At 43.9% G+C, this 13620-nt stretch overlaps 1 protein-coding gene across 1 annotated transcript in view; it reads right to left on the bottom strand.

The window, feature by feature from the left end:
* Fam124b (family with sequence similarity 124 member B) overlaps positions 1-13620 on the bottom strand; it is a 20600-nt gene continuing 6980 nt past the window's right edge. Inside the window, exon 2 of the mRNA NM_001401942.1 lies at positions 1-3048. Within this exon, the coding sequence (NP_001388871.1) occupies positions 2410-3048 (639 nt within the window). The 3' untranslated portion in view covers positions 1-2409. The remainder of the gene's footprint in view (positions 3049-13620) is intronic.

A 13620-nucleotide genomic window follows, 5' to 3' on the forward strand; every position in this document is an offset into this window, starting at 1 on the left:
TCTTTAAAAATATCTACTTTTTATTTTATGTGTATGTGAGTCTGTTTGGATATAACCACATGCATGTTTGCATCTGGAAACAAGAAGAAGGAATCAGAGCCCACAGAGACAGGGTTACAGTCAGTTGTAGGCTCCCCGGTGCGGGGGCTGGAAACCAAACATGAGTTCCCTGGAAGAGCAACACGCTGTTAGCCACTGGGCCATCTCTCCAGACTCCATTTATTTTTAATCTTTTAAATCCCCTAACTCTAGCATTTGGGCAACAGAGAATTTGTCTCTGGTGATTGTGATTAAAACTGAAAATCTCAATTGATAATATTCACAGTTCCCACTTACAGGGGCCAGTTAATGTTGTCAGCTTGATAGGGTTAGAATTCCTAGGAAAGCCTCCAGGCCTGCCTGTGAGGGGGTATCTTGTAGATTAATTGAGATGGACGGGTGAGCATAAAAATGGCTGACTGGGAGCCTAGATCTCTCTCAGAAAGCCAGTTAAGCAGCCCACCTGTGCTGTTTCCTGACCTCAGATGAAAAGTGCCCAGGGACCTGACGACGTCGCAATCAGGAGTTTCCTATCATGACAACCTCTTACCTGGAACTGCCAGCCGAAATAATCCCTCCCGACCTTAGCTTGCTTTTGCTGTTAAGTGCAAAGACAGGTTAGTGCATCTTTCCGTGGTAAATGTGGGCCTGGATTGCGGATTGAGTTTGAACCTCAAAGACCGTTTTAAGAGTTGGTGCAGTGGAGAATCACAGTTGCAAAGCCATGAATACTTTTTGAATTCGATGGCCAAATGTTTAAGTATTGTATTCATGAATACGTACTTCCTACAAAAAATGTTTATTAAGCCCCAGGAACCTCCAACATACAGCTAGAACGCAAGTCCTGTCCTAGCAACTCAGTAGCACAACCTTTCTGCATGCTCAGTGGAGATACGGAATTTTCTAGTCCTCCCTGTCTTCCTTGTTTTTTTCTTTTGGTTTTTTTGTTTGTTTGTTTGTTTGTTTTGTTTTGTTTTTTTGTTTTTTTAACAAGAACTGCTGACCCCTTCCAAGTAGGACATGAACAGATGAGAGACAGAAGAGTGGGCACATCTCTGAGTCTAGCGCCCATTTTGAACCTAGCTTTCTGGCTTCTGGTACTGTTACTAATTAAACAGGGAGGGGGGATGGTATTTATAATTTTAAAACATTTTTGCATTCCTCACTCGTTTCAGATGCAAAGGACTTTAAAGGCAAAAACCACAAGAGGGTGTATAGTAAACAGGGCCTACTTACCAAAGGAGGTCACATAAAATTAAACAGCACTAAAGAATAAATAGTTCATACAGTCCAGGGGGGATAAGCTATGCAACCACAAGTAAAAATTAAAACCATATTCCACACAGTAATCGGATTTGTATAGCACATCTGATTCATTCCCACTCAGTGCCAATGCCCCGCTAGGTGCTGAACCAACACGTGTAGCTGGGCTGTGCCATCGAGTAGCTCCGACCCTGGGCTGTCTCCCTCCCCCTTCCAGCTGACCAGCACACTGTTAGCTCCCCCTGGACTTCCAACACCAGAAGTGAAAGCAATATGAGCTGGTGCATTGAGAACCTAGATCTCTCTCAAATGAGCAAGAAACTAAAAGTTCGTAGATCGGATCTTCACTATGGTACTGGCTGGTTTTGTGTGTCAACCTGACAGAAGCTGGAGTTATCACAGAGAAGGGAGCCTCCCTTGAGGAAAGGCCTCCATGAGACCCAGCTGTAAGGCATTTTCTCAATTAGTGATAAAGAAGGGAGGACCCAGCCCATAGTGGGCGGTGCCGTCCCTGGGCTGGTGGTCCTGGGTTCTATAAGCTGAGCAAGCCAGGGGAAACAAGCCAGTAAGTAACATCCCTCCATGGCCTCTGCATCAGCTCCTGCTTCCTGACCCGCTTGAGTTCCAGGACTGACTTCTTTGGTGATGAACAGCCATGTGGAAGTGTAAGGTGAGTAAACCATTTCCTCCCCAACTTGCTTCTTGGCCATGATGTTTGCGCAAGAATAGAAACCCTGACTAAGACAACTGTCAACTTAACTGGATTCAGACTCCCCTTGGAAACCCACCTCTGGGTGTATCTAGAAGGGTGTTTCCGGAACGATCTGACTGAGGAAGGAACACCCACCCTAAAAATGGGCAATGCCTTCCGGTGGGCTGGAGTTTCCTGGGGAAAAAAAAAAAATCCACCCCCTTCTACCTGGCTGTAGAAATGACCTAACCAGATGCTTCACACTCTTGCTTCTGTGACTTCCATGAGTGCACCGTACGCTCAAACCTTCCCTTGCTTTTGTAGGCCACTTCTCATTTCAACTCGAAAGGCAACTGACACAATGCTTGTTTTCTGTAACGTTCTCTTGTGTCTTAGAAAAACACATTTGTTTTATTCTATATGAAGAATTCTTCTTTCTCTTCACCCTGGACTGGCAGATGATGGGGACATTTTGAGATGGCCTTCTTCGCACCGAAGTCCCTTTGACCAGGAAGTGACAGCGGGCGGGGTCTATCCTTCAAGACTCCTTGGTTTGGGAAAGTAGTTACCTCTAAGGAAGAGCCTGACAAACAGCGAGGTGGCTGGCTGCTCCGAAAACCCCTGGGAAATCTGCTGAGAAAAGATCGCCTGGGCTCGGAATTGATGATGGTGAAGCCAGTGTCAACGTTTGTCTCCGCCTCGAGCTTCTCAAAGCCTCTCTCCGTAAGAGCATTCATTCCCATCTCGGGTTCAACAGGGATCGACAGTCGGCGCTGCTGCATGCCTGAAGAGGAGCTGTCGGCCAGGGTGGACCAGCCAGACCTTCTCCACAAAGGATCCCTAGCGTTTTCCCATGTCCCACTGGGCTGTGGAAGCTCCAGTGACTGCACTTTGAACCTCCGGCTCCTGCTCCTCCTCCGGCTCCTTGGCTCCAAGGTTCTCTGTGTGGAGATGGAGCTCAACCTGGAGTCCTGCGGATGCGTGTCACCTCCCAAGCAGCCATTCAGGAAGGAATGCTCACCATTTTTAATGCCAAGTCCTGGCTTCGGCTGGACCTGTGGGACAGGAAAGGAAGGAGCAATGAAATAGGGTTTTTCACTGACTCACTTCCAGAAGCACCATGTATTTTGTCCACCCTCTGCTGTGCCACACCACAGCAGACTTTTCTGTCGAGCCATTTGAGCTGAGGTGAGGCATCAGTCTTATTCTAAAGATCAGTCCTGGCTCCAAACAGCTCACTCTCATTCTCAAACTTACTAAGTTCTTGACAATGCTAAGACTTTAGGAATGAAATGACCACTAGGCACTTCTGGTAGATCTAGTTGCTTGAACGCTCGCAGAAGTTCGCAGGTGTTGCACAATGACATCACCAGATAAGTTAAGCGATGTTTTACACCAGACAATAATCAAAGCCTGTGGCCACAGTGAAAATAAGGACGAGAACGGTAACTCAGCCTCTTGACGCTGTGGTACCGCTACTAGGTTATGCTAATAAAGATATCCCTCTTAGATGTGCCTAAAACACTTGGGCACCCGGGACAGGCTAATAGGCTAGTACCTTTTAAAACAAATATTCCTTATTTTCTTGAGGTGCCATTTATACATGACAGAGCTTACATTGTCTGAGAAAACAGGAAAAAAACAAAGGCTACTCGCATGTATGCCTTAGCATTTTAAAATCACACATATCACATTGTGGTTCCAATCATGCTGGTAAGTCAGCAAGAACCCTGTTCCACAGGAAGCTGCCCTCCCCTTCCACAGGATGGAGTTCATCGAAACACCTTCTGTCCTTATATTGCTGGGAGGTTCGCATCCCAACTCTATCACAGCACTCTCCCAAAATGATTTCTGGAAGTGACAATTTTCACCATAGGATTTGATATCTAGTAGTACCTCTCTGTAAGTTATTGTTCAAAGAGTCCTCACAGGCACCTACAATAACACGGGTTATTGCCATTGCTCTTGCTTGCCCATCAGAACTAGACAGTAAGACCCTATTGCTAATAGCAATACAGTTTGTGCTGCTGTCTGTAGGACATAGAGAAACCAACTGACTAGGAAACCTGCTGCCTGCTGGATAGTGCTGAAAAGTGCCACACAGGCCAGTGGGGGAGAAATGACATCAGTGGTCTTCTCCAGTGTTCGACCCTGTATGCTACAATACCAATTCTAGGTGAAATATACCCCCTTGTTCAATGGGAGAGTGTTGAGAAATGCTGTATTAGGAACACGGCATGAGCCTTGCACTCAAAAACCCACACCAACTATGGTTACCTGCACAAATCATGCCAGTCAAAATTCCAGCACAGCTTGGGGCGTGGCACATGACCCACCCACCCCCGCCTAAAGAGCTTTCAAAGAGGTTGGTAGCAGAGAAATTCATGTGTCCGTGAGGTTCAGGGTGAACTCTCTGTGCTTTATGTGCTGACTTCGATGTGAACTACCACCACCCTAAAAATAGTCTTTGAAGAGGAAAAGAGAGAACTGGACTTTTGTCTTCCAAAACAAGAGGGCAGAAGTTGGGGGGTGGGGAAAGGGGGGGACAGAAAAGCAGGTCTACAATGAGTCCGTCATTGAATGCACACACAAAGTAGTTCTTTCTTTTCTTTTTTTCTTTCTTTTCTTTTTTTGCAAACGACGGGCATACATACTCTCTTCTAAATTTTCTCTGTGATAGAAATAGAGAAACTGCAAAATCAATCCCCTAAAATAACAGGAACATCTTTTCTTCTTTTAGAAGTTTCAAATACGTCCCGTGACAGGGTCATGTAGTGACTGTCTCGACGTGTAGATAGCGGCCCAGATACTTGGCTCAGCAGAGCTGCCAGAGAAGAGCCACAAATAAACAGTGTGGCTGTGTTTCAATGCGTTTCTATTTGTGGAATGTGAATTCTGTGTCATTTTCATGTTTCATATTTCTTTTCCAATCATTTAAAAATGGAAAGCTATTCTTAGTTCCTGGCCTGTAATTGTCCAATCTTTCCTGTCTCTAGAACAATGAATCAATGATTCTCATTCATTCTCTCTGTGTCTCTCTCTCTCTGTCTCTCTGTCTGTCTCTGTCTCTCTCTCCCTCCCTCCTTCCCTCTGACAAAGTCTTCATTCTAAAATTCTTTACCTGGAAGCCCAAAATGTGGAGCATCTTACTGAAGAAGCTTAGAGGCTATAACACAGGGTTGACCCTTGACTGCTGGACCTTCCTCAGTTCTAACTCCCACTTCCAAATCTATCGGCTTTTTTAAATTATAGATTAAAACCCACAACTCTGGAATGTTTATATGCCACCCATTGGCCAAGCCAATTTACTAAAGACCTGTACACATCTAGATGCCCAACCCCAACCCACCAATGAGATTCCAAGATAGAGTTCACCTGAGACCATTTCTCTTGCCTGTATCAGTCACTGCCAGCATGGAGGAGCCTTGATGGATGGATATTGGCTGCACCTTAATGTGTGCCCTTTGATAAACCCATGAGAGACCCTTCTATCCCCAAACATCACTCCACACTCCAATCACCTGGGAATCATTTAAAAAACTTTAACACCTCAGCTCTGAAAGTCAGGTGCATCCGGATAAGGATGTAACATGAGTACTTAAAATGTTCACATGTCCCTAGTGTGTCTTCAAACACATAAGCAAATCTGGAAGCCACTTCCACAGAAGAACTGTGTCTGGGGAGTTGTGTGTGGACAACTGACACCCCACCACACCTGCTGGTCACTGCATCCCTGAAGCTCTCTCTTCATTCCGTTCTCCCTCCCTCCTCTCTGTTCCTCTTCTCTCCCTTCTCCTCCCCCTCCCTTTCTGTCTTTCTCCTCCATCGACTTGTTTTCTAGAAAAATATCTTATTACAGGTTGGATATCTCTTATTCAAAATGCTGGAACCAGAAATGTTTCTATTCTTGTTTTTTTTTTTTCATTTTTTAGGCTTTTTGAATGCACATGATATCTTAAGGATGGGTCCAAAATCTGAAGGCAAAACTTACTTGTGTTTTACTTATATCTTGTACAACATGACCGTAAAGTAATTTTACACATTGTTGATCTAACTGTCTTGTCATACATGACATCACACTGAAGGTCAAAATTTTCAGACTGGGGAGTGTTTCCTTCAGAATTTAATATTAGGAGTACTCAACCTGAATAAAAGTAGTAAAATTAATTCTATAAAATGTATAAAATATAGAAATGATGTAATTATAGAAGTGTATAAAATAAAATGTAAGGTCTCCTACCTTACCACAATCTTAAAATAATCCAAATTCCCACTCTTTAAAGAAAACTATTCTGCTTCTCCTTTCAAAAATTTAAGGCAAATCCACTGGAGAATTCCCCGGAGCCTGCAAAGAGCCCGGCTCCCATCTCTTCCTCTTGCAGGATCTTTGAACATTATATTATAACTGCATATTTGACCTAAACGACATCCTTTTCTTCTAGGAATTGGCATGGTTTTATTCCTGCTCAGAAATCATTGGGGAATAATGTGGGAATACCCAGTCTGGAGAAACAAATGCTTACTTTTGACTCTGCAGCCCCATTTCACTTTCTAGCAACTGCCATCAGAAAGAGAAGTGGCTTGTGTGTTAGCTTAGGATTCTTCTGATACACATCCCAGAGTGTGTCACAGACGCATACTTGGAAGTCTGTGTCTGTTGCAGCATTTACACAACACCCATTCTGTTGTTGTTGTTTTTGTTTGTTTGTTGTCTTTTTATTTTTGTTTTTTGAAACAGGGTTTCTCTGTGTAGGCCCAGCTGTCCTGGGACTCATTCTAATAGACCAGGCTGGCTTTGAACTCAGAGTTCTACCTGCCTCTGCCTCCCAAGGGCTAGAATTAAAGGTGTGGGCTATCACCACCAGCTCACAACAGCCAATTTACAGGATCGACCTGTACCTATTAGATGAATGGATACAGAAAATGTGACACACATGCTCGCAATGGAGTTCTCATCAGCTGTTTGCAGAAAATGAACACAATTGGGGATTATCATGTCAAGCAAAATAAGTCAGATTCAAAGAGAGATATATCATGCATTTACTCATTTGTGGATCCCTACATTAATATATACATGTGTGTATGTATAATTGGAGATTATCATATCAAACACATCAAGTCAAACTCAAAGATATATATCATGCACTCTTTCATTTGTGAATTCTCCTTACATTTATGTATATATCAGATATTATAATTTTATTGTTATATATTCACCTTAGATAGTAGGTATCTATGACATATGCATTAGATAATATATTATATATTATAATATCATACATTATAATATAGATTTGATACCATGTTATAGTATCATTTCTGTTGCTGTGATCAAATACCTTGACAGAAAGCAGCTTATGGAAGAAAGGATTTATCTAACTTAAAATTCCAGGTGACTGAACAAAACACCAATGGCTTATGCTCTAAGATCAAGAATCGACAAATGGGATCTCATAAAACTGCAAAGCTTCTGTAAGGCAAAGGACACTGTGGTTAGGACAAAACGGCAACCAACAGATTGGGAAAAGATCTTTACCAATCCTACAACAGATAGAGGCCTTATATCCAAAATATACAAAGAACTCAAGAAGTTAGACCGCAGGGAAACAAATAACCCTACTAAAAAATGGGGTTCAGAGCTAAACAAAGAATTCACAGCTGAGGAATGCCGAATGGCTGAGAAACACCTAAAGAAATGTTCAACATCTTTAGTCATAAGGGAAATGCAAATCAAAACAACCCTGAGATTTCACCTCACACCAGTGAGAATGGCTAAGATCAAAAACTCAGGTGACAGCAGATGCTGGCGAGGATGCGGAGAAAGAGGAACACTCCTCCATTGTTGGTGGGATTGCAGACTGGTACAACCATTCTGGAAATCAGTCTGGAGGTTCCTCAGAAAATTGGACATCGAACTGCCTGAGGATCCAGTTATACCTCTCTTGGGCATATACCCAAAAGATGCCCCAACATATAAAAAAGACACGTGCTCCACTATGTTCATTGCAGCCTTATTTATAATAGCCAGAAGCTGGAAAGAACCCAGATGCCCTTCAACAGAGGAATGGATACAGAAAATGTGGTACATCTACACAATGGAATATTACTCAGCTATCAAAAACAATGACTTTATGAAATTCGTCGGCAAATGGTTGGAACTGGAAAATATCATCCTGAGTGAGGTAACCCAATCACAGAAAAACACACATGGTATGCACTCATTGATAAGTGGCTATTAGCCCAAATGCTTGAATTACCCTAGATGCCTAGAACAAATGAAACTCAAGACGGATGATCAAAATGTGAATGCTTCACTCCTTCTTTAAAAGGGGAACAAGAGGGGTTGGGGATTTAGCTCAGTGGTAGAGCGCTTGCCTAGGGAGCGCAAGGCCCTGGGTTCGGTCCCCAGCACCGGAAAAAAAAAAAAAAAAAAAAAGGAAGAATAAAAGGGGAACAAGAATACCCTTGGCAGGGAATAGAGAGGCAAAGATTAAAACAGACACAGAAGGAACACCCATTCAGAGCCTGCCCCACATGTGGCCCATACATATACAGCCACCCAATTAGACAAGATGGATGAAGCAAAGAAGTGCAGGCCGACAGGAGCCGGATGTAGATCTCTCCTGAGAGACACAGCCAGAATACAGCAAACACAGAGGCGAATGCCAGCAGCAAACCACTGAACTGAGAATAGGACCCCCGTTGAAAGAATCAGAGAAAGAACTGGAAGAGCTCGAAGGGGCTCGAGACCCCTTATGAACAACAATGCCAAGCAACCAGAGCTTCCAGGGACTAAGCCACTACCTAAAGACTATACATGGACTGACCCTGGACTCTGACCTCATAGGTAGCAATGAATATCCTAGTAAGAGCACCAGTGGAAGGGGAAGCCCTGGGTCCTGCTAAGACTGAACCCCCAGTGAACTAGATTGTTGGGGGGAGGGCAGCAATGGGGGGAGGATGGGGAGGGGAACACCCATTAAAAAGGGGAGGGGGAGGGATTAGGGGGATGTTTGCCCGGAAACCGGGAAAGGGAATAACACTCGAAATGTAAATAAGAAATACTCAAGTTAATAAAAAAAAAAAAAAATCCAGGTGACGACTCATCATTCAGGGAAGTCAAGTCAGGAATTTGAGTAGCTAATCACATCATATCCACAGTCACATGCATAATGAAATGAATGCCCTCAACCCTATCTTCTTAACTGCTTGCTAAGTTCTCAGCTAGCTTTCTTCTCTTTCGTCTCAGACCCCATGCCTAGGGAATGGTACCACCCACAATGGACTAGGTCTTCCTATATCAATGAACAATCAAGACAAGGCCACAGATACGTCCACAGGTTATTGTGATGTAGATAAGGCCTCATCAAGAATCTCGGGCTGGGGATTTAGCTCAGTGGTAGAGCGCTTACCTAGGAAGCGCAAGGCCCTGGGTTCGGTCCCCAGCTCCGGAAAAAAAAAAAAAAAAAAAAAAGAACAAGAATCTCATCCTAGGGCTGGAGAGATGGCTCAGCGGTTAAGAGCACCCGACTACTCTTCCAGAGGTCCTGAGTTCAATTCCCAGCAACCACATGGTGACTCACAACCATCTTTAAAGAGATCCGATGCCCTCTTCTGGTGTATCTGAAGACAGCTGCAGTGTACTTATATATAATAAATGAATAAAAAAAAAAAAGAATCTCATCCTAGGTAGTTGTAGGTTATACCGACAGTGAAAATGAACCAGCACATTGTATAAGTAAATATGATATGAAAATACAAGTGAGATTGTATGGGGGTATTAATGGGAACTAGTGGGAATGGCAAGCATATGGAGATAGGAGAGGATGGGTATGATCAAAGTACATATATACTTGTATGACTGTGTCTTTATGAAACTCATCACCACGCGTAATGAATATGCACGTAGAAAATGTATATGGAATAGAGAGACAAACAAAGAACAAAAGCCAGTGAGGTGACTCGGTGGGTAAAGGCAATTCCTGGTAAGTTAGATGCTTCTGAATTTGATACCCAGAACCCAGGAAGGAAGAAAATGACTCCCTGAAATTATTCCCTGATCTCTACATATCCATAATAATGGCATATATGCATGTGTGTGAGCACACCCACTCTCCCTCCCTCCCTCTTCCTTTCTCTGTCTATGAATCTAATATGATAAATGAGTAATAAGTAAATAAAGCTTTGAAAATTAAAAAAGAGAATTCTACTTCCCCTTGCCACATAGATTAATTTCAAATTCCAATGAGATTCATCTTGAAGCCCAGCTATGTCTATGCCAGCAATCTCCCGGGCCTCCAGATTCATTGGGTCCTTCCGAACCAGCCCAATATGCTCTCCACTCGGTTCTGCTTGCCTGGCTCCTTGGCCACTCCAGTGGATTTCCTCTCCTATAAAATGCTCTGTCTTTAAAACACCAAATTTTTGACACCAACACCATCTCCAGATTTCTGCCTCTTAGTCTTCTGTCTTTCTGCAGCCAATTTAAGGCCAAAGACTTATTGCTTTACCCATTTCCCTGCCACACTGGTCTCCCACATCACTTCCATTCTGCCATTCTCCCACCAAATACTTCCAGCCCTAGATTGAAGTCACACATCCATGTTTCTTTTTTTTTTTTTCTTTTTTTTTTTTTCTTTTTTTTTTTTTCAGAGCTGGGGACCGAACCCAGGGCCTTGCGCTTCCTAGGCAATCGATCTACCACTGAGCTAAATCCCCAACCCCCACATCCACGTTTCTTAACATGGGCTCAAGGTATATAGAAAAGCACATGGCTATGAACCCTGGTGCTAAGAGTTGGCTGTGGCTTCCAGCTTTAGACAGGCTGCACTCCCATCCTCCTGTTTCCTTGGTCACCTCTCTCTGGTTTGTACCCGTTAAACTATCCTGGAAGCTTTAGAGACACAACCTCCCTTTACTGTCCACTGCTGTCTCCTCCAAAGGGCTCACTGTCTTTGTGACAGAGAAACAAATACCATCCTTAATTACAGCTTGCAACTTTCTGACATCAAACTTACTATGACTCCATACATCCTGCCCATGGGGAAGTGCTCTGGGCTGAGAACTCCATTATCCTCTGTCTTCCCCGTCCCTATCAACTGATAGACACCCCAGTCTTCAACCATTTTTTCTCTTCACTCCCTCTCCTTTCCCCTCTCTCTCCTGCTCCTCACTCCTTTGGGATAGTAATAGGGTTTCTTGTGTCTTCTCTCTCTCCCTCTAGCTTGTTCTCTACTGCTCTTCAAACATTTGTTTCTAAAATTTGTTGTCTACCTGTACTTCTTCTATCGATCCCCCTCTTACGACCTCTGCCTATTCCCACCATGCCAAACTGCCTGTTACCATGGGCATCTGGAATCAGCTTTGTTGTTCGCTCCTAGAAGGACTTTCCCCTGTATCCCTACAGTGTTCTCTTTAAGTTTCTAGACCAACATACTCCTTTGCATTTCTCTCTTTCCCTCTCTGCCTTTTTCAACTCGCACAAAGATGGCTCTGTCTCAGATGATTCATGTAATATCACCATGGTCCACGGATGACCAGAGCCCTCTTTTTAAAAGAATTTGTATTTCATATGTATGTGTGACTTGAGGACATGTATGTCTGTGAACCATTTGTAGGCCTCTTGCCTGTGGAGATGAGAGAGACCAGATACTCCAGAACTGGAGTTACAGATGGTTGTGAGCTGCCATGTGGATGCTGGCAATTGAATCTGTGGCCTCTAAAAGAGCAACCACTGCTCTTAACAACTGAGCCATCTCGCCGGCTCCTCTGAGCCTTCTTATTCTAGAGCTGTGGTTCTCAATCTTCCCAGTGCTGCAGCCCTTTACTACAGTTCCTCATGACATGGTGCCCCCCAACCATAAAGACATCCTCATTTCTACTTTATACTTGTAATTTTGCCATGGTTACAAATCATAATGTAAATATTTTTTGGAGACATAAGTTTGCTAAAGGGGTTGTGACACACAGGTTGAGAAATACTGGTCTATACACCTATATACCTTGACCTAGACCAACCTCAGATATCTATGACTTAAATCATCAAGCTAATGAGGCTCACAAAAGCATAGCTATCATGCTAATCTGTGTCTTAAGCTTCATATCTACCTAGCCAACTCCCTTCCTGATACCAACCACTCAAATCCAGTCTGAAAATCATCTGTGTAGTGTCGTTTGGCCTAATGCTGTTTGGATTCTAATGGTTAATTTTGGTCCCCAAAACTGCTTATGTAGCTTCTGAGAACCTGCCCCCAGTTGGTTCTGATTGGTAAATAAAAATGCCAACAGCCAACAGCTGGTAAGGACAGACAGAGGTGGGGTTTAGAACTTCCCAGACTTGGGACCAGAGGAGAGGAGGAAGGAGGAGAGATCTGCCATGCAGGGAGAGCATGAAGGAGAGGAGAGAAGCCATGCCTGAGAAAGGTGGAGGGCAGGAGACATAGCCAGCATGCAAAGGAGCCTGGGAGAGTGCAGTCCAGAGGGCTGCCCAACTGGGCCCAGGGCAGCCACGGTAAAATATAGAAGTCACTAGTAACTCGGATTATCGGCGGGAGGTAAATTAACCACACAGAGGTAGGCAGTGGCCCAGCTATTGTGCTATTTATTGTGCTATTTAAGGTACATCCAAATAAAAAGGCTGTGTGTGTGTGTTTCATTTGCAAACATAAACCATTGGCGCAGGTAACAGTCAATTGACTCCGGGATTTATTAATTAAATATTTAATTCAACACATCTATATCACTGAATCCATCTTACCCTTCACAGCAACTCTGTTCTTCTGCTCTGTTGCCCTGATGACCACTGTTGCTACCCAAGCAAGAGCTTCCCCTGCCTCTTTTACAAGCTGTGGATATGGCAGTCACTATTGACTCTGCCTCCTGACAGTCCCCTCCTCATCCACTGCCACTAGCCTTAAAGCTTAGTGTGCGTCGTCTGAATTTTCCCCATTTCCCTTTCACCCCCACCAGTCCAGCTCTGCTCCTTGGGGTGCTTTAACCATCCTATAATGTCTTCCTGCTCCTCTCAAGATAAAGCAGAGTCCCGGATTAGCCTGCCTTGCCCTTCATCATCTGCAGTAAGAAGTTACTATAGCTGAGGCTTCATCCCTTTCTCCCTTTGAACTCTTCCGTCCCCTTAAGCACAACTTGCTCCTTTCCCATTGCTTTCATTCATCTATCATCCATGCTGTCTAGAAGGGCTTCCTTAGAGCCCTTTTCCTGGAAACTCTAATCTCTGTCACCTCCAAGTAGAGACATTGACTCTTCATGAAGGTCTTCTCAATGTCACTGTATTTGCATCAGGCAGCCTTACATGCCGACTTTGCCACTGATCAGCTGTGGGACTTTAGACAAATCACTTGATGTGTCTCGGCCTCGGATTGCTCACCTGTGAGAGAAGATAGTGAGTGCTGACATCCCAGGATTGTCATGAAGCTGAAAGGACAGCAGCACCTGGTATATGAGAATGTCACATACATCATGTGTCACCGTCACAAATACTGAGCTTTGCTTTTACAGACCTTGGTACTTGCCAGTTTGTTGTGTGTGTGTTGTATGTCTGCCTTCTCTGCATCTACCCCTGGACTCTGCCAAGGTCTCATAAATATCTTCACCATACATAGTGTCTC

The sequence above is a fragment of the Rattus norvegicus genome, chromosome 9, assembly GCF_036323735.1.
Source record: "Rattus norvegicus strain BN/NHsdMcwi chromosome 9, GRCr8, whole genome shotgun sequence".
Lineage (NCBI taxonomy): Eukaryota > Metazoa > Chordata > Mammalia > Rodentia > Muridae > Rattus > Rattus norvegicus.